This window comes from Merops nubicus, unplaced genomic scaffold (assembly GCF_000691845.1).
Source record: "Merops nubicus isolate BGI_N331 unplaced genomic scaffold, ASM69184v1 scaffold5042, whole genome shotgun sequence".
NCBI classification, from domain to species: Eukaryota; Metazoa; Chordata; class Aves; order Coraciiformes; family Meropidae; genus Merops; species Merops nubicus.
Window position 1 is genome coordinate 1 of NW_008591430.1, and position 21,602 is coordinate 21,602.

Below are 21,602 nucleotides of genomic sequence, written 5' to 3' on the forward strand. Positions count from 1 at the left end.
CAGAGCTAGAGACTTCCATGTAGTTCAGGATATCAGAAATACTGATCTAATCCTCTACTAGTGTAGAGTCTTATTAGTTTCAGAATGAGGAGGCCAGCTATTACCATCAGCACTTTTCTGCAGGCCTAATGCATCACTTTTAACAGTATTTGTCAACTATCTTCTGTGGCTAACTGGAGAAAACTTGGGCAAGTATCTCTGTGCATCAATAAGTCTATGTCAGACAGAGAACTGGAGACTCTGAACTTGATCTTTTCTGTTCCAGATTTTATCATTTTTCTGAGATTATTTCTTCCCTAGCAAGCATGGAAATTCTTCTGGAATACCCCTTCACAATGACAGTAGCAGACAGTATAGGTCACAGGCTGTTTACAGTTTTGGAAGGTCACACTCCCCTGTGTCACACAAATAACTTGCAGCATGTTTAGTTACAACTCTGGTTTCATACTCTGGGTTAAGTGGGCTCAAATCTCAAAATCTGCAGAACACCACCTGCATTAAGAGCCCTGACACCTCACACCTCTCCCTCCAACAGCTGACACCTTCCTACAGCCCTTCTGAATGAACACTTCTCACAGCTGCAAGGAAGGATCTGCCCAGGCCACTGTGGCCCAATTCTGTTGCACTGGTTTGTATAACCTGGCTCTCTTTACTGGGAACAGGTAACATGCCAGGCAAAACAAATCCAAAATTCTGCACCATGAAAATAGACATTCATACTACTGAGGAAAAACAACTTTAAAAAAAGCCTGAACTTACATAAAATTATAGACCAGCAGTTTAGTACAGAGTGGTAAACAAAGGATATAAATACTGTTTTCACCCCAGGAAGTGCCACAGCCTCAGGTTGTCAGAAGCCCTGACCAAAGGCCAGGCAATCTGTGCAAGCTTGCCCTATTTTTATACTCGTTCCCTAGTGTCGGCCAGGGGCTGCTGTGAGAGACACGATACCATGCCAGATGAACCTCTGGTCTCCCTGTGGCAGTTCCTGGGCAGGCAGAACAGCCCAATGGCTGTATAATGCTACGTACAACCTTGGCCTTCAATTAATGCACATCGTGAAAACCCGTGAGGTCCTTCAACAGCTGTATTTTCACACTGGCAGTAACACCTCCAGCCCCAACACCCACCCAGCTGCATGAACATACACACCTAACAAAAGAAAGTGCTTTGGATGAAGAATCTAACGTTTCTGGATCATGTAAAAAACGTTGGCTTTGCCCAAAATCCAAACTACGGTGTGACAGTATCGGATGGCAGTCCTCTTCCAGGGGGTGGTTAGTCATCCTCCCAGCCTGGGGGGAAAGCTGAGCTTCTCCAGACTCACTGTCCTCCTGCCAAGATTTGAAAGCAGGAAATGGATCTAGAAGATAAAAGAGGGACACAAGAATGGTACTTTTCTGTTAACAGAATTATAAACAAGAGTCAAAAGGAAACAAAAAAAATGTGTACCCAATGCTTAGCCTTGTATGCTATAAAGGATGTGGTGTCATACACAAGGTGAATAAAAACATTGAAATACATCAGAAAGCTACAAATTCTGTCATGGAACAATTGAAAGGAAAAGGTACTGAAATGAAGTATGCACACTAGGATCCCTTTTTCAAAGTGTATCTTGGGAGTATGTGCTTCTGAACGGTTCAACACTGCTGAAGAGTCTTATTTACTTATCAGAGATCCAAAGTTAGAAGAATATCATTCTTGCCCAATGCAATATTTTGGCATGGAAATTAATTTTCATACCTTACACGTGTACTTTGAGAGGTTGTCCTCTTGGTTTTGAAGAAGGTAAGCCTGACAATACCTCTTTAGGGACAATACCCATTTGGTTTAAATCTTTTTAAAAGGTGTGTTGGTGGGTTTTAAAGTTTAAATCCATCTTGACACCACTGAGAAAAAGAGATTTCTTAATCTGTGGAAGGTGATTTCTTTTGGGAAGGGGATTCCAAAACAATTTTTTTTAAAAATCCCTATAAAAAGGCAGTTGCTAGCATCCCTTAAAATTCTCAGATATGGCTCTCTTGCTGTCTTAACAAAAAATTGACATGACCTTCCAAGTACTTTAAAATCCCACCCCCCTTCTCCTTTCAGAGTCTAGCCTATATTTTCCAGTTCAAATTAGAAATTTGAAAACTGGGTTCAAAGTGTGCAGAACAACAATAAAACCCACAAAGTCATCTTAAAAAAAAAAAAAAACAACCCTTGTACCTGCTTTCCATTGTACATTTACTAAGCATTATTGGGATTTTTGTTTTGTTTTTAAGTTGTAATCTTGCCCGTTTACACAGAACAAAATACAAAGAGGGGACTTTTTAGGAAAAAAAAACTAAGAAAAAATTGCAGATCAGGATATTCCCAGGGACAGCAGGTGAAGGGTTAATCAGAAAGCAAACCATAAACTATCAAAAGGCAGATAACTGAACGTATGGCGAACCATACTTACCCTCCCCTTCTCTCTGCAGGTGCATTGTTTTGAAATCAATGAGGGGGAAAGTGATAGGGCATGGCGCTAATAAAATGAAAAAGAATGGCAAAAATACTAAAGTGAACACACAGCACAGTCAGAACAAACCATACATAACATGTAAAGCAGGAAGATACAGTACCAGGGAAAAACACCCCATCTCTCGGGCCAGGCCCTGAGCACTCTCAGCTTCCAAGCAATTTCAGTGGCAGGTAAGGATGCTCAGTCCTCAGCGAATTTGAACCTTCTACTGAAAAGGTTTACAAAGCACTGACACAGGAATAGCAAAGACTTGTTCTCGTTTAAGAAGAGTCTCACACATCCTCACAGTAACAAAACACAAGCTCCAAAGATGTTTTTGCCCACAGCTCGTAAATAATTAGAGATGGTGATTTCCAAAGAGGACAAATGCAGAAAAAACGCTCAGAAATACAGATTAACTGATCTGCATCTTTGCCTGAAGCCAGCAAGCACTTGATGCTTATTTTCAAGAACTCTGTTGGTTACACAACTTGTACATTTTCTGTCACATAAGCTTTAATAACCCAAATCTTGCAAGAGGATTTCTTTACCAAGCCAATCTACTTCCATGCAATGCCACAAGGACTTGCAGTAACCCTTCTAAACAGGACTGAAGAACAGCCAAAGATAAAACACTTTGCAATGAAACACACCTCTTGCAAAATATCCTGAATTGACTGCCAAGAAGCTGATAAGTTTATATACAGATATCCTACTTTCCTCTCAAGGTAAGAGACAAAGCTATTTGGGCAAGTAAAACCAAAGCAACTTTTATGAGCAAATTTAAGGAAATAATGAAAATGGAAGCCACAAACCTTCTGGGGATACATAATAATACAAACAGAGGATGCAACAAAACAAAGTGCAATTAAGCAATTTATGTAAACAAACCACTAAACATAAGCAAGATTTTTATTTTTTTAAAAACTTTAGACAAAAGTTATTAACTTGGCCAACAAGAACAAAAATCTGGACTTGGCTGTCTTCAGATGCCTGCAGATGGACTTCTGTAGGACATGGCATACTCTGGATGTCCAGTTTGCTCAGGCTCAGGGAGGCCACCCAGCAACCATCTTACAAATCTCAGTATGCCAACCAAGTTCCAAACCTCATCACTTGTAAAAGGGTGAAAAGGGAAGTATGGAGCCACGCAGGGCATTAATCTGGAGAACAGGCAACACTGGTAACAAGCTAAACATAAGTTATCACCTTTTGAGCTTCAGGGTGAAGCTTTATGTGCTGACATGCTACAGGTAGATGCTGTGGTGGTGGTTGTTCCTTAGCAGGCCCTGACTAGCAGCTGCCCACACCAGGCAGCTCAGAGTAGCTGTTGCTGGAACAGCCCGTTGGGAGTCAAAACCTCACCCCTGGGCAGCCCATCTGTGCTCTGTCTACCAAGCTGTATTTGCAAGCTCTTGCAACTGGAAATGAGTGGGCTGTGGCCACTGTCCTGTCTGTGACAGCTCACAGTGTCTTAGCAAACTGTAACACTTGCATTTTTTGAGGTGTGGTGATTCAGAATGTCAGCACCAGGTAGAAGAAACAAGATACAAGGAACATGCAGATAAGCACTTTGAAAAGATGTTGACAAGAGTGTCCTGCTCTGGGTCCACATTTTTACACATGAAAAACAACAGTCTAAACAGTTATTACCAGACACTCAAGCAACAAAGTTCAGTCAAGTCACAAGCTGAGGGGCTTGCTAAACCTGGAAGGTCACAAATAAGGTCACAAACATAGGGAATCCTGTTTGAGATGAAACTGGTTTCAAACATTTTGCTTCTCCTAAAATCCGAGCAACGGAGGGAGAAGTGGCACACAAATAATATCAATCTACAGCTTTAACTTTCATTTGAAGACTTAGAGCTGTTTCAAACTGTCCAATGACATGAAAGCCAACATCTGACATTCCTGATGTTTGAAACAAAACAACCAACAGATTTTTCAAAACAAATTAAATTGCTGTGATTAGTAGTTTGGTGATTTTAAGTCAAATTCAGCCAGAATTAGAACTTCAGGAGCTTACATTAAAAAAAAAATAAAACACACACCAAACAAGACACAGCATGACTATTCACTATATGACATAATCAGAAAAAGCATTTTTAAGGACTTGAGTGAGAGACTCATGGCCCTAGGAACCATAAGTCACTTTTAAAACAAACACAAACATAAAACCCAATCATCTCTAGTATGAAAATTAGGCTTTTTTAGTTTCTCTGGTTGCTCCTTTGGAGGACTTGAATGAGAGACTCATGGCGCTAGGAACCATATGTCACTTTTAAAACAACCATAAAACCCAACCTTCTCTAGTATGAAAATTAGGCTTTTTTTAGTTTCTCTGGTTGCTCCTTTGACTATTTTTTCTTCACTTTTTTTTTTTTTAAGGTCCTTAATTAGGTTGCAGATAGTTCTGAAACAAGATAGGACCCATATCATGACTTGGGCAATCTTACCACGTGCACAGGAACATATTATTCAGATTGAACCAAAGAAAATGAAGTGTAAAGTTGTCTTCTGCTTCTGCTTTGTCAAAAGTTTTATTTGTCATTACTAGTTAACTGTATTGTGAGCATAAGGGTGGAAATTACCTTCCCATTTGTCACCATCAGATACATTCTTCAGATCTAAACGTGGTACTTGGACACTCAGAGCTTCCTCAGGAACGTGAGCGTTGCCATCCCCCGACGCCTCCGAATCAGTGTTTGCATTAAGATCACAAGTCTTGCTACTTGAATCCTGTATTTAAATAAAATAACAGAACAATTTTATTATTTGCCAACTGGAAATCAAGTACCTAGTAAGTGTCTCTTCCAGCACTTCTAGAAATTTTCTAGGGAGAGGGGGGAATTCTTTCCTAATTCAAGGAATCATAAACAAGCTTCCCCCTCCTCCCCAACAGTAGTCAATTATCAGAAAACATTCCTTACAGGAGACTCACAAATATAAGCTTGCTCTGCTGCAAAAGTTTCTGTAAAGTGAGATGAGTTCTGTTATTGTTTTACTTCATGCCTGCCTTTCATTTAAGTTCACAAGCTGCTGTGTATCTGTGTGTAAATGAAACCAAAACTTACCAGAAACATCTCTGAAGATATTCTATCACCACCACCAAGCAAAATACTATTTTGCCTACAAAGAAGACAGAGACCTAGTTACCTTTTAAAATACAAGTTCTTAACTGACAGTAAACACTATACATTCCTGTTACATACCCTGGTCCAGTTTTAGCAGATATGCAGTGCAATTTCCTACAATTGATAATTAAAATTCTAGGCAGCCAAAGTCACATTGCTTCTTCCTCCCCCCTTTGCTCATCACAGAATTTCAAGCTGAAGGACGTAAACAACAACTGGACTTGAACCAAGCTGGAAATAAAAACAGCTCAGACCTTTATTCCCAGACCAGGAGTACATATTTTAAAAGTCAGCTAAACTCAACCTGAAATTTCAATCAGTGCTGAACTCAAACTGCAAACAAACTTGAAGTCTTCTGGGAAGTCATTGTTACCAGCAGTAATTCTTCTATCATTAAGAGCAATAAAATGTACCAAAATATTTTAAAGAGAAATAATTTTTTTCTTGTTCTGTTTCTCTTGCTCAGAACATAGAACTGCTCACAAAAAAACCCCATGATATATAACATACAGGCTTGTACTTATTTTTTCTTTTAAGTGCACAAAGTTCCATGAATTTGGTATCATTATTATCAACAAAAGGTAAATTCTACCTTATCCTCTCTGTGAACATGTGAAAAGTTAGATGCTTAGCTTCACCTCCCCGATGTTATAATCACAAATCATCATTGATGCACTTTTCCAAACTGAGGTACACATTCTGCCACGTAAGTGAGAGAAGAAAGATACATACACACCTTTCACTATTATTTTCTCCATCAACATCTGCATCTTCATCACATGGTTTCAATAATACGTCTGCAGCCTGTTGGCAAAAAGCATGTTTAGAAAGTTTTGGGCATGGCATTCTCAGCTGAAAACATTTTTGTAGTCATCACTGACCACAAAAAAAACTCAAAAAGTAAAAGCCCAGCTTCTGGTGTGGGGGTGGAAATCCTACTTTTCAACCATGCAACATTTTTATATCTAAAAATGATAGTAAAAAATAAGATAAAAAAGGCCAGTAACCAGGTGGTTTAATCACTAGGAGACAGATAATGTCTTTCCATCTTCAGACAACTCTATTTTATTGTTATTCCTTTTAAGTATTAACACTAACAGTCCTACTGCAAATTGTCAATCACAGCATCACATTTAGGGGGACTAAAATCATGGCAGTAAGTATAACCTGCTGTCAAAAATAATGCAGTTGGATGGAGACTTGTGCATGTATGACATGAAATAAGTCTGACAGACTTTCCAAAAGGAGCTACTAATCCCTCTTACTAAATAAAGCAGCAACAGAACTGGGAAGGGATGAAGAAATGCTGGCATTTCTGTGACACCATCTCACAAAACAAGTTCAGATGAATACATGTCACCATCTTGTTCACTAAAAGTTGGCACAGAAAAAACTACTTTAAACATTTACACCAAAGCCCAGTACTTCATTTCTTCAAAAAGTGTCCTATTTGGGGGACTACAAGGAAGCTGAAATATAAAATATGTCATTTGAAAATAACATTACATCTGGTTTCAGACTTCAAGACGTTCTTACAAGTGATCTTTAAAATGTCTGAATAGAAAAAAGTTACTTGGAGGGTTCAAATATACACAGCAGTTGCCAGTTTATACCACTGACAGTAATAGTCACCCTCACCAGACAAAACTCCATTATTCTGTTTATGTTATTTCAGTCCTCAAATCAAATTCCAACTTGGGGAAACAATTTTTAATTACAGTGCATCTGTCATACTCCTGCAGATAATTTCCACCCTGGAGATGAGCCGTGCAGGGCTCACATAGTCAGGCTTATTGTAGCTGTGGAAACAGCTGCTCCTGTTTCCATTTCAGACCCAAAGGAGAGCTCACGTGCACCTCCCTGTTTCCTACAGGCTGCATGCCCCTCTCAAGCTCCTTTCATAAAGAATCATCAGTGCATTGCCCTTTAATGTCTCCCCAAAAGATACAACTCTCCAGTAACATCTAAACTGTTGGATTAACAAGAAGGTAGAAAATAACATTGAAGAAACAAAACTCCACCCCCAAGTGCCACCTTACTACTGATATCAAAGGATAGACATGTATCAAAAAGCAAAAAAGGCCATGAAAGACATCAGGCATGAGAACAAAAGCACATTAGACATGACAGCACACTCCCAAGCAACATGTTCCCCTTTATATTCTTATCACAGTAACACACTTGGAACTCCAAGGTGCACATACTTCCCAAGCAGCATAATTCACATTTCTCAGCTGTACCTTGAAATGATTGAAACTACATAAAATGCACTGAAGAGCTGCCAGTGTTACCAGTGTAACAACTGCTCAGAGTTAACATGAGAAATCCATCCTATTGCTTTTGAAGGCTCTCACTGTTAGAAGACTGAAAACCTAAAACAAATACTACTAATAAAAGACCACCTATAATAAGCAGTCAGAAAAAGACCTCCAGCAGAAATACAGAACTCCACCCTGCTCAGCAGAACTCCTGCAAACACAGTATTCACCTGACTTGAGTTGCAACAACACGTCCTGGGCATTCTGCACTACAGGAAAACAATCTCATCGGTTTTTAATAACGAGATTTGGCACTAGTGCATCAGGAAAGAACCTGGATAATAAATACATTCTGTGAACTTCTAGTTCACAGAATGGGAGTCTAAAACAGTACCCTAGTTTATCAGGAGCAACTGAAAAAATTTGGCTTGTTAGGTAAATTGAAAAAGTCATTTGGGATCCAGGAAAGCAAACAGAAGGCTTGTAGAAAAACACATTACAACAGGGAAAAGTGCTACAGCAACATTTTGTTTTAATAGAAACCTAGATTCCAGACAAACTCACAGTTTCACTATGCTAAAGCATCCATTTCTATCTTTTCAAGTTCACAGACTCATTAAATTCTTCTAGATAATTTATGTCTACTAACAATAGGTTTGCTTATCTATTTATCTTTCAGGAAACCCTCAGAAAGATTTATGGACTCACAGGCAAGCAGCTAAAAACCACTGTAGAAAGTTCTCTGCACAAGTAGAGCAAATCCCTCTACCCACAAAATTAATCACTTAGATTCATGACAATGAAAGTTTTACCAAATAAATAAGGAACTATGAATTTTAACTATTCAAATAAACTCTAAGATGATTTTATTTAACAGTTGTATAAGTTCTGATTCATACAGAGAGGTAGAAACTAAATTCTCTTGTATTTTACTGTTATACTTCATTTTTGTCAGTGCATATCTTACAGCATTTCTTGATCCCATACAGACACTCTGAATGGGATGCTGATGTCTGCTTACTAATAAAAAGTTCAGGCCATCATCACAAATTCAGGCCATAACTACAAACCTTCACACTTGATTGCATGCAAGGATGTGCTAATTTGCAGCTCAAAGCAAAGCTGAGCAGTGTTTGTTGTACAAGGCAAACAATTATTTCAACAAGTAGGCACAATCCTGGGCTTCCACTCAAGTTGTACACAAATACTTCCTTCAGCGACACAAAACTGTTCAATTCAAGCATAATATGTAAAAGCAAAGCCAAAATTAAATCTCTTGACACCTGACTATCCTGTGGTTTTTCAGTTGCTTTATGAACTTTAACAGGAACTTCAAGTTCCATTAACATTGTACTTTCTGGGGCAGAACTGTTTAAAAAATACAACTATTTTATTTTTACAAGCATGTTAACATCACATCCTGCTATGTGCTCATGAAGCACTCCAGACAGTTTTCCTACCTTGGAATACAAATGATCAATCCTGATACTTTTCAAGGTGACAATATTAAGTGTTGAAGCTCTTCACAAGGTCACAAGTCTAATTTTCTTTCACTTTCCTTTTTCTGAACACCTCAAGTGTAAGAATTCTAAGTGTACACATCAGTATGGAGGGACAGCAGAACTCGAGTATCTAAGCAAAGAGGTCCTAGGAGGAGTAACAGAACCCCTTTGAACTAGAAAGATGTGTTGAAAAGAATAGGACATCTATGCCTATAAACCACAGATAAAACTGGAAACTGTGAGAAAAGGCTGTAATTAGCTACTTACAAAACCACACCTTCCTAGCATAGTCAAATGTCTGCAGAGTCTCAAGGTGACTGCTACCTCTACCCTTCCCTGAGCCAGTGGAAGGTGTGACTACCTGTGGGCTATGCTACAATCACAGCTCTAGATCTTCTGCTCCTCACGACGCCTCTCCTCACAGAGGTGCTACTCTGAGCAGTGCCATAGCTACTTAGAAAACCACACCTTCCTAGCACAAGCATAGTCAAATGCCTGCAGAGTCTCAAGGTGACTGCTACCTCTACCCTTCCCTGAGCCAGTGGAAGGTGTGACTACCTGTGGGCTATGCTACAATCACAGCTCTAGATCTTCTGCTCCTCACGAAGCCTCTACTCACAGAGGTGCTACTCTGAGCAGTGCCATGCTTGCTGATACACTGACTTACCTGAGCAGAAGGAAGGGCTGGTACCTGTCAAAGACCAAGAGGAAAACGTTAGGGTCCAAACAAGTTGCACCAAAGCACACAAAAATCTCTCTGTGCATATCTAAGAAATGTGCAAAGCAGAGAGGCAACGACAGCCATGTAAGGCTGCATCAGAGCCCTCAGGAGAACCCAGATCTCTAAAGCACCTTGCTAAAGTCACAGCAATTTATGTCTTCCACGTAGAGGAGACTCTTCCTCTCACCTGGACGTTTTCTTCTTCCTCAGTTACAGTATCATGTTTCATAGCTTCACTGTCTAAATCAGTGCAGACCAATACTTCAGAGCAGTCTCCTGTGTTCTCACTGCTACCAGTGTCATTATCTTCAATAACATCATTCCTAAAGAGAAGAACAGAAACTTTAGCTGTTGTTCCACCTTGAACAGAAAAACACATCATACTTTTTTTTTTTCTTAAGAAGTATCAAACATCAAGAGGTTTTATTTTCAACAAAATTATTCTGACCAAAGATACTGGCAATATCTACAGTTTCCATCACCTTTAGGCAAATTTACTTATTTTATATACACTTCTGAGGTTTTCTACAACAGTAGATGGACACATTAAAATGTATGTATTTGAATTTTGTATTAAGGGTTGGTCACAGATCCCCCACTTGCTCTGCTGACCTAAAGAATAGAAGCACCAACAGCCAGAAGCAATGACATACTGAAAGTACCAGGACTCAGGGAAGCTGCTGTGACTACACTGTGAGCAATCCCATTATTTCTAACATATATCTTCCTAGAATCCAACTTAAGGGTTGTAACACAGTACAAACAGATTTAAACTAACCTAAACTGTATTTATGTTCATAAAGTCTTTACATGGCATCACTGCTGTTACCACATGATTCTGTAATTCAGCACAAGTCCTTGACTTGTGATGACTTCCTTTCCTTGCTTCTCCTTGCCCAAAGAATTCCAAAGTACTCTGAAAAATGTTCCTCCTTTATCAGAGATACAGACAGCAAACATTCGGAAATTAAAACTCTTACTTTTTCTTTATTCTGGCAGTTATTTTAAGGCAGCTCTAAGAATTTTGCACTGGATCACTGCACTTTTTCAGTTCTTCGTTTAACTGTGTGTCTGCCTTGTGCACAGTCGGTGGGTGGCAGTGCCTGGAAGGACCCAGACACCCTCTTTCCAGAGGGCTATCGTGTATCCCCTGTTACGGTTAATCCACAGCGGAACGATGATCAGAAGCATCTGAAATGGTCACTGTGCCAGAAGAGTATTCTGGTTTCAGACCTCCACTGGTGGTACTTTTAGCCTCCACTTCTGTGAAGTCAACCAGCCTTTACAGCACTTCTGCTGTAACTGAAGGAATTGGGCTACAATGGGTCTTTCAGGCAATGACCCACTTACTCGTAAATTACTTCAAAGACATCAAATTTCTAACACTAAAACTCAGTTTTAATTGATCATTACCAGCAGTGATCATTACTTTTATGATCAACTGCTAACTTTAGTTTGACCTCCCATCACAGCTAAAACTTCTAAAAACAGTTAAAGACTGAACAATGTAGAAAACAGCATTCGAGTCTCTGGATACTTCATGTATTTCAGGCTCTGGGCAGCAAAGGAATTTGGGTACTGAAGTCCTACTTAACTACACATTTTTGGAGTTCAGGTATTGATCATGACTACTTATTTTTAATAAAGCACAAAAATGTACCAGCTTTTCAATGCTATCATGGCAATTGCTACACTCATATCATGGCGTTATTTACAATCAAAAGCTGATCAAACAAGGCTGAAACTCTACACAAATAGACCCACAGTGCTCATTCTAAACATATTTAGCCATTTGGTTGACACTGGCAGCCAGAGCAGTAAAGCAGCTATGTTGACACAGGAAGATATGGTACAGAAATTGAAACAGCTTCCACAACAGCTTTCCAATGGTAAAACTGTGTCATAAGTAACATCAGCAACGTAAGCACTTGAGTAAAATTTAAGTTCTTGTGCTACTTGCACAGAATTCAGCAGTGAAGTGGTGATGCTTCACAATGTTTTTATCTCCAAGATCAATTTAAAAATATTTGCTCCAAGAGCTATTGATTATTGGCAACTGATGGAAATTGATTGGTTTAAAACACGAGAGAAATTGAAGCTAATCACAAAAGTTGTAACTTAAGCTTTGGGTTGGGGTAGTTTGTTTTGGAAGGAGGTTTAGGTTGGATGTTAGGAAAAAACTACTTCACCAGAAGTATTGTCACACATTGGATCAGGCTGTCCAGGGAGGTGGTGGAGCTACCACCACAGAAGGGATTTCAGAGACACGCAGATGAAGTGCTGAGGAACATGGGTTAGCAGTGGAATTGGTGAGTTGGGTTAATGGTTGGACTCAAAGGTCTTTTGCAATCAAAACAATTCCAGTTCTAAGATACGCAGGCCTATAACACTCATTAAAGATACAACAAAATCTTACTGGTTGTTAGATCCTTCCTCATCCCCGCTGGGATTTTTTGCTTCGTTGTTACAGCCCAGCCTGTGTTGCTGCAGATGTTTAAGATCATTATCCAAGCTGCTCTGCAGGTCAAAGAGGTGCTGTTCCACAGCTGCCCGAATTGTTCTTTCTAAAATGCTGCAAAGAAAGAAGACAAGAACGTTCACATTAAGAACCCCCCTTCACTTTGATCAGCTATGCAGCCAGGCAGAGGGAACAAGCTTCACACACGACACGGGTCTTTGATGACAAATACTTCAAGGCAAAGAGACAAACTTTCCCAAAAGGCTCAGTGGAAACTACTGCACCTACTATCTTTTATTTCATAAGGTTTACATAAAGTATTATGAAGTCTGTTAGTATTTTAAGAGTCATCAATGCAGTACAATGACTTATTTTTTAATAACTATACACAAAAAACTTACACAATTCTAATATGTGAATGTGACAGTAAAAGCCTCTGCCTGTAACAGGTCGGCCAACCCTGGAGCAGGCACCACTTCAGCAGGGCTGGCTGTAACCCCCCCAAACAGGGCTCTAATCTTAAAAGGCAAGAGCCAACAAACAGCAGAGACAATGAGCAGGTACCTGATGAAGGACACAAGATATACCCCAAGATACATCAGGAACAGAACAGCATTCTTCAAAAACAGACTACTCTGCTGAGTGCTCCTTAGCCAGCTCATCCAAAAAACATCATTAGGCCTACAAAAAGTCCTCCTGAAGAATCTTGAACTATTTTACTCCTTTTTTAACTCTGAAATTGTTTTTTCCTCCACACAATTCCACTGAACTGTACTCAATATTAACAACTAGCAGTAGTGCTAAAACCATGTGAGTCATACAATAATTTTCACGTCAAACATCTATGATGTATCTCAGTATAAAACCAAACTGGTTTGGAACATAGATTCTAGCATACTGTGCTCTCATGCTCCTGCAGCCAACAACACTGACAGACACCCATTTTTTCCTTCATTGCTGTTAAATGCCAGAAGTTAAAATACTTCACACTAGAACATGTTCACTTACAACTGTAATCATCAAACCTACTGCATTTCTTTTCCACATGTATCTTCTATGCATGCTTTAGGAACAGCACAATTCAAACCTTTTATATTTTCATTATACTTACTCTGCAGAGGCTGGCAAGATACTTATGGGAGAGATATGAGCACTGCAACAGAGAAGAAATAAGTTAATGTAATGGAAAAACTTATCTCACTAAATAAAAGCGTTGAAGTCAACAGAAAGCAACTCAGAATATACTTAAAGACTGCATGCAATGCAGCTCATAGAAACAACAAAAATATGTAAAGGAAACACTGATTTGCAGTCCCTTTATTATTTAGATGAAGAACCCTTAAAGAATGCCATCAGGAGACCAAGTTGTAGAAGCAGCAATGCAGGTTTGGGTATATTAGGAAGCTATAAGCTCTCACACATATGGTCTTTCCCATGGGAAATACTAATCTGAGTCTCCCAAGATTTCCTGACACCTTGCTTAAGAATGCAGATTTTAACCTTGCTGCCTAAAGCAAATTCCAAATTACTTTGCTTGCCCCCACAGTTGCAACTTGTAGAGGTTCTTCCCTGCCTGCCAGACTGTTGCATAATTTGATTCTGCAACATTCAACAGATCTGCAGCTCTCCCTCCACATCTCAAATGCAGGGCAGGTACCTTCCAGAGGTTCTGAGACACAAGTTAGCCACTCAAAGCATGTGGAAGTCTCCCAGCACAAGCCACTTCAGCCTACACTGTTAGACTCTTAGGGAGGGGTGGAAGAGTGGAAATTGGTGTATCCAAAACAAGGACAAGAAGTTAAATCGTGTATGTGGTCTCTCTACAATTTTCCATTAATATGATCAAAATTCCCTCATTATAAATAGAATACCTAAATTTTAGACAAATTGATGGTAAATATGCCGAGTGAAACAAGAGAATTCCTGCAAAGAGCTATGACTTGCAACTCACACGTCCTATCCAGAAGACAAATAAATACTAACTTCATTTCAACAAGGAGGTAGGGAGGGAGGTAAACAAATGCTTTTTCTTGTTACTATATATAACCAAGCTCAAAAAGCTGAAAAAAAATTAATCTACTCTTTACCATGCAACAACACTGTTAGTAGTCAGCATTGACTTTAAATATTATTTTCATGAATGCATAAATTAAACCTTGAAACACAAGTGAGTCTGCCACTGCACTGGAGAAATGAACAGGTACCACCTCTACAAGATAGTTTTGACTGATATCATTCTGGCTTGAGCTAAAAACAATATATAGAAAGTCTCTCTGCTTACACAAGAATAGTTTTAATAGAGTGAGGAATATCTTGGTTAGACATGATCAAGTTTATTAGTAGCTTCAATACCAGAGAGGTAAGATAACTGACCACCTAAAGCAGACTTTCTGTTTTCCCTCCCTCTGAGTAGATGAAACGTGCAATAAAGGGGTTTCAATTAAACACTACCTGATAGGGAAAGCAGTTAAAGTATGTATTTTAAAATAATTAGGCCCTTTTGCCTTAGACAACTTGTACTGGACCAACAGCAGAGCACGGTGTATTTAAACACCACCATGTAACAACTGAACAAGCAGGTGCTCACAGTTTTTAATTTCTTTTTCTCTTTTATTTTAAATGGAAACTTGATTTTGAATCAAGCACACTTGATCAATTGTGTGTTTGTTTGCCTAGGTGAAAAAGCAAAGCAGATCTATCCAAATGCTTTGACAGGACAGGCAGCTCTAAACGACTGTTTCAAAACAGACGCTGCCACGTAGCTTTGCAAAGTTAAACCCCCTGATGTAGAAGCCAGACCCTGCAGCCTCTCATTTCTAAGCTGCTGGATCAAACAACTGTGGATGACACAGTAACCTTTCAGTTTTTGTTGAAGCAAATGATAAGTTTACAAGTTAAGATGTTTACATATTACTGATATTTCTGCATGCAGTTCAGCATAGCCCCTTCTACTTGTACAAAGCGATTAAGTTTTGTGATAATTTTTGGTTTTGACAATACTTGAAATAAAAAATGAACACATGAAGTTGTGCATAAATTCAGCTTCATAAACAAGATAAAAGAGGAGGGGCATGACCAAGAATGTCAGAGAAAAAAAAAACACTGAGGTCTTCAAACCATGAAAAATGTTGCATTTAAGTATCCGGTCTCAGTATTTTTAGTATGTTCTACAAAAGCTTTTTTGTAAAAGGTATACTTTCCAAAAGTACTAACACATAGCTGTATGCATTGAAATCAACTTACTATTAAAACAGAGTCACCCTTAGGATAAAGTGGGGGGGGTGGGGGGAAACAACCAGAGCACAGAACACTGCAATACTCGAATTGTAAAAGACAGCAAAAGAAATTCAGTCAAGGGCACAAGTACAAGTACTATTTATAGGAAACTGATGGCCTGGAATCCTTTTATTCTACCACTTGAGACAATGAGGAACTAACTGTGTCAAGAGTGGGGAGAATCAAACTCATCTCCAAAGAATCCAAAAGATTTCAGACATGGTTCACAACAAAATTTTCCATCCCACTATGTAACCTTCAGCCCTCAGCGTAGGATCCTTCACCAGTGCTTTTATTAAACACCTTTAGATGCATTAAAGGTACTCAGCAAAAGCTGTGCATAAATCAGCAGTACTGCAAAGCCTCAAGAATCCTCTTACTACAGAAGAATATCTACTCTCTTCAACTAATCACTTTACCAATTAAGTACTTTTTGAAAGAAAAGTCAGTTGCTCTTAGCTGAAAATACATGACAACTCCTGAAACCAGGTACCTCAGTTCAGGATACTTTCTACAAGCTGTAATTTACACTGCTACACAGAGCCTGAACGCAGCATGACACAGCAAGACACAGAGGTAAACATCTTTGTTTCATAATGCTGAACCCTCTCCTGAGATCCTTCATGCACTGTACAAGTCCCAGTAAAAACATAGCTTGAGATAGAAAAATACATTAACCAGAGATAAAACATTTCAAAGTTTTTTCTTGGTAATCTGCTGACTGAACACAGATTCTTATTTCTCTTAAAAAAGCAAAATCAGTTCTGACATTAATTCACTTCACAATATCTGCAAAATATATCTTACTTCACATCATTTCCAAGTTAACAAAAGCCTTATTTGCAATATCAAAACAGCGCATTTCCTTTTGGATAATTACCTGTGCAGCAGAACTTTACAGGCCATCCTGATTATTTTTGCTATCCCAAATGAACACTTCAGGTAGAAGTGCTTCATCTGGAAAAGGGCAAAGCCTGGGGGCTGCTGGTTGTGCATGCTGCCTGCTGGACTGGATGCCTGCCTGTCAGACTCCACTTCTGGAGCGCTGCGCTAAGCCCTGCAGTCTAAATAGAAATAGACTGCAACATGAGGTCACTCCTGACAATAAGCTGCCCAATCAACACTTGAAAGCTTTCCTAATATCTTGTTCCCAGATCTTCTACCGTGGAAGCAGGAACAAGTATTGGGGTGTTAAAGAGACTGCTAAGTTAAACAAATAATACATTATCTAGCAATTGTTTGGGTAGTTGTGTTTGGTCAGCCTCACTATGTCTGCATTTTATCTCATTTTGTTGCTGTTCATATTATTGCCTCTCCCTCACTGCTCAGAGATAATGAAACCAAAAAAGGGTTAACAGAAAACATCATACAAGCAGTGAAGGTGTTGCCCTTGTCACTGCATTTAATACAAAGTAAACTATTTGCAGAACTTAGCTACTTGTCATAGCTCATATTTTTACACACAACTTTGAAAAGCCCGAAGGACACATCAGGAGTTTTTCTGTTTGGCTTCTGACTGACAATATTTGAGATGAACTGCAAAAAAGCAAAGCAAATACTGCTTGGCAAAGCACAGTGATGAAAAAAATTGGAGTAATGACAGAGAAGGATTCTAAAGTGATTATTTCAGCAGCATGTCTTAAGTCAGCTGCAATGCTGAGTCAGCAGCTCCTTCCTCCAAAAGTCAGGACAGCAAAACCCAAAGGGCTGAGGTGAAAAGGCTTCTGATAAGGGAGAACAAGAGGTTTCCTTTTCACACACAGTATCAACTATGTGCAACAAATGCTCCCCAACTGGGTCACAGGCTGAAAGATCATTCAACAGGTTTATCTGAAATACCATTTTCAAGCAGTCACTAAATCAAACTGCATTAATGATTATCCACATTCTCACCAGATCTCTACCACAAATTAACTCCATGCAGTGCATGAAGGTCATACACTGCAGAAAGAGCAAACAGGACAAGCAAAGGAAAAAAGGTAGTGAGCAAAATGATGAGTAAGTTATAGTCCAAATAAGTGAAAGTTCTATACCCCAGTGTGTGCATCAAGAGAAGCAATCTTTAACACACAGAACATGCAACCTCAGCCTTTTCATTCTCTCCACAAAGAGACCAAAATATACAGATACTCAGTTCCCAAAGATATGACAAGAGCAAAGAGGCAACAAAACTCCAGCTTAAGAACTGCAAGAATCATGTTTAAGATCAACTTCTCTTTCTTCTATAAGCTGCTGCAGGCCCTATGTCAAGACAAACACCCCAATAAACCTGCATTAATATTTGCCCTTTTTTTTACATCAAGAAACTGAAACAAAAAAAAAGCCATTAAATGCATACTATGAAAGCCTTTGAATTTGGAAAAATACTTAGAGTGGTTAAAAGTTTAATAGAGCACACTTTCTCATTCTCTGTCATTTTTTTTTTCCTTAATGTTTCCTGCAGTTCTGGTTTTACAGTCAAAATTCTCTTTCTTCTACAGGATTCCTCCTTATCCTTCCCCACAAATTATGTAAAATGTCAACCATAATTAATGCCTATTAATTTTTAATTAACCCTAAACACTGAGTAAAAATGTTTTTCTCTTCAGGCTATCAAGTTTAAACTCTCAAACATGTTGAGTTTGTCACTACTGCTGCTCTTACACAATCCACAAGCACCTAAATACCTGTGCATACTTCAGCTGCTTTAACACTTTCACTGGAAGAAGCAGCACTTCTGGAGAAATTACAATTGCAACATCTTTTTTTTTTTTTATTTCAACTCAAACAAGAATTGAACCGTGCCATTAACTATTAAAACTATTATATTATATATATAGTTAACTATTAAAATGTAAGTTACAAAACAAATGTTTCTCTGTTTTGCATTTTACAAACTCTCTCAATGACATAGGAGGAAGTGTGCAGCCAAAAAGCTGAACAGATTTCAACCCAAAATCCACCTTCTTGAGACTACTCCGTTTCAGGCAGTAAACTAGCTTGTGATTGCCCCTGTATTTCTTCTGCTTTTAGGCACACTTATTACAGATTCATCCTCACTAGTCCCTACAAATTCTTACATGCAACACCCACACCACAACATGCTGTAGATAAAAGGTAAAATGCACTGGCTGTAAAATGTAAACTCTGAGTACAAGCAAAGCAAACTTAGAAATAAAACCCTGTGTACTACAAGTGAGTAAAATATCAACCTGTGTATTACAAGCAAGTGCAAATAAGCTCTGAAAAAGAAGTGAGATTTTAACTTTATGCACCTCCTTTTAATTAAAAGCTGACTCCTACTCCAATATACCTGCCTGTAACACACTTTATAAGTGCCAGGCTTGCTCACAGCTCTCTCCCAGCAGAACCTACCCAAAGGGATAAATTCCAACCTAAACTTTGTTTCACTTAAACATGCCCCTTTTCCCTTTCCCTGCATAAATCACCATAGTTAAACCAGTTTAAGTTCTGTGGCCATTCCTCTGTGGAATTTGGGTACAGTTATTTTATCTTGTATTTTACTACTGCAAGAACTACACTGACTTCTAAAGCTTCATTTTGTGGACACCACCACTTATCTCTAGAGCTCCTCTCTCAGACAGAGCAGACTATACTCCAAACTCCAGGGCAGAATCAAGTTACCTTGTTGATGCTGTAACATTCCTGGAGTCTGAGAGACTCTCTGTCATATCTAGATGCACCTCAGCTGGGCTTTCAACAGGTTTCTCTGTGCCATCTTCTGGAAGTTCTTCAGACTGCTCAAGCTTTACATCTTCCTCCTCTTCCAAGAGATCATTGATCTAAAAAAGATTTAATCACAGTTAATGGCTTGAAAAAGTTAACTTTTAAAAGGTCCAGGGAATTAAAAGTGCATCAGGAGTATAAAAGCAGAGTACATATAACACAGGAAAGAACATTTTTCAGATTTAGAGAAACAGGCACAATAGAGCTGCTTTCATGTAAAACCATGTATGGCACATCATTAAAAAGCTACCTAACTCTTTTGAGACAAAACTAAAAAGAGAAGCACCTTTGATGCAGTAAATAAACACAAGCAGAATCAAGATTAACTACAAAACCCTGGCCACTCTGAAGTCACAAGGCACAGAAGCTTTCTTCCTCTACATATAAAACAGAGAGAGATGATTCTCCTCTACTCCATCTGTAGCCTTCTTCATGTATGAGAAGCATTTTCAAACTCTTCTATGGAAAGCAATATAGAAGTCCATGAATCCAAACTTTCAAGTCCCAAGTGAATATTTTAAGGCAAATGTAAGAGTACTGAGAAGTTTCTGTGATGACTCTTGTCTATTCTTGTTTCTTTGTTCCCAAACACAAAAGATGTTTTTACTGAAGCAGTAAAATACAGCCAATTGAAAAAGTAGAACAATATACTCAAAGACAACTCAATACAGCCATCTTCACTTTTTAAAAAGCCACTATGTTTAAATACAAAGGTAGACACAACAAAGTGATTGTTTGATTCATAAATCCCCTCTTTGACTGACTACTGACCTCCCAAACTTGTACATACCGTAATTAAAAGTAGCAGCCACAACCTCAAGAAAATATGCTTTATAATGTCTGTCAGTATAAAACAAGGAAATTGAAACTTCAGAGGTTTACAACCACACAGAAGGCAGAGAGGAGGTGTTTATCTTTAAGAGGAGCGTAATGTGCTAGTGGCACTACATTCAGGGCAGGAAATGTATTTATCCCTGACTTTCCTCAGTAACTGCAAGAGGATGGGCCAGTGAACCCAGCACAAGCCCCCAGCTGCCATCCAGGCTGTGTCCAGTTGGGTCAGTGGCCCTTCTGTCCTCCCACTGCACCAGCCCGGGCGGGAGCAGGACCCAGCAGAAGGGCACTGTTGACATCTGGTGGAGACACCACGAAATTAAAGGGACACCCCACCAGGCCTCAACTTTAGGGAAAACCACAACAAAATGGACCCAAAACACACCACACAGACTGTTACAATTGGGAAAATCTCCTGCTAAAGCATACAATGACCCACAGGCAAGTCAGTATTTTTAAAGCTCGAGAGTATAGATCAACTAACTATATTTTAAAGAGCAGTCATCAAAACCCAAGACAACAGGTCTCAGCCTCGGGTTGCAAAAGTCACAGCCCAGCTTTATTTAAGAGCTTCCCACACGCAGCAGGGCTGAGGCAGTTCTCTGTGCTAGACATACTCCTCCAAGAGCTGAGGAGACAGCAAACATTGCAAAGCTGCAGCTCTTTGCTGGAGGAGCTCGCAGAGCAGGAGCTGCTCCATCCAGAACTTGCTGCCCACGCTTGGCAGACCAGACCGATGGGCGAGGTGTCTGCTGCAGTGGAGAGGAAGCAGCCAGCTGCCCCAGTACTTGCCTTACCTGTCTTGCTAGAGGAAGGGTTAGTGGGATAGTTAGGTTTTAAAAATACAATATTTCTTGTTACCTTCTTTAGCAACTGCTTGTTATTTACCCTTTTTCTTCTTTAAAGAAAATAAATAATTCTTTAAGCCAACTGAACATGAAAAAATTCAGTTTATAGCTTTCCCTGTTTCTGAGGAGGGTTTGGGCCAAGATTATTAATTATCCATGAACTTGGCTTTGATGATACAAAAAGTACTTCTGCCATAGATTAGCACCTACACACCACAACTTGCTAGAATTTAAAATATTTGCCAAAAGAAGGCTGTATCACAATATTATGCTTTCATTTCCCTAACAACTCTCCATCTCCATTTATCCCAGCATGACACAGTATTTACTTCACAAAGTTAAATTGGTTGTGAGGAAAGA

General features: G+C 39.2%; 1 protein-coding gene across 1 annotated transcript in view; it reads right to left on the reverse strand.

Annotated features, from left to right (window-relative positions):
• Window positions 1–1,152: 1,152 nt before the first annotated feature.
• The window catches only part of LOC103782474 (protein FAM13B-like), a gene marked incomplete at its 3' end in the record, with an annotated part of 29,116 nt that continues 8,666 nt past the window's right edge, over window positions 1,153–21,602 (reverse strand). The window contains exons 6-14 of the mRNA XM_008950243.1: window positions 19,459–19,616; window positions 13,670–13,711; window positions 12,517–12,672; window positions 10,288–10,423; window positions 10,047–10,070; window positions 6,356–6,423; window positions 5,560–5,614; window positions 5,077–5,224; window positions 1,153–1,363 (exon numbers count right to left, since the gene is read on the reverse strand). Coding sequence (XP_008948491.1) covers window positions 1,153–1,363; window positions 5,077–5,224; window positions 5,560–5,614; window positions 6,356–6,423; window positions 10,047–10,070; window positions 10,288–10,423; window positions 12,517–12,672; window positions 13,670–13,711; window positions 19,459–19,616 — 998 coding nt within the window. The remainder of the gene's footprint in view (window positions 1,364–5,076; window positions 5,225–5,559; window positions 5,615–6,355; window positions 6,424–10,046; window positions 10,071–10,287; window positions 10,424–12,516; window positions 12,673–13,669; window positions 13,712–19,458; window positions 19,617–21,602) is intronic.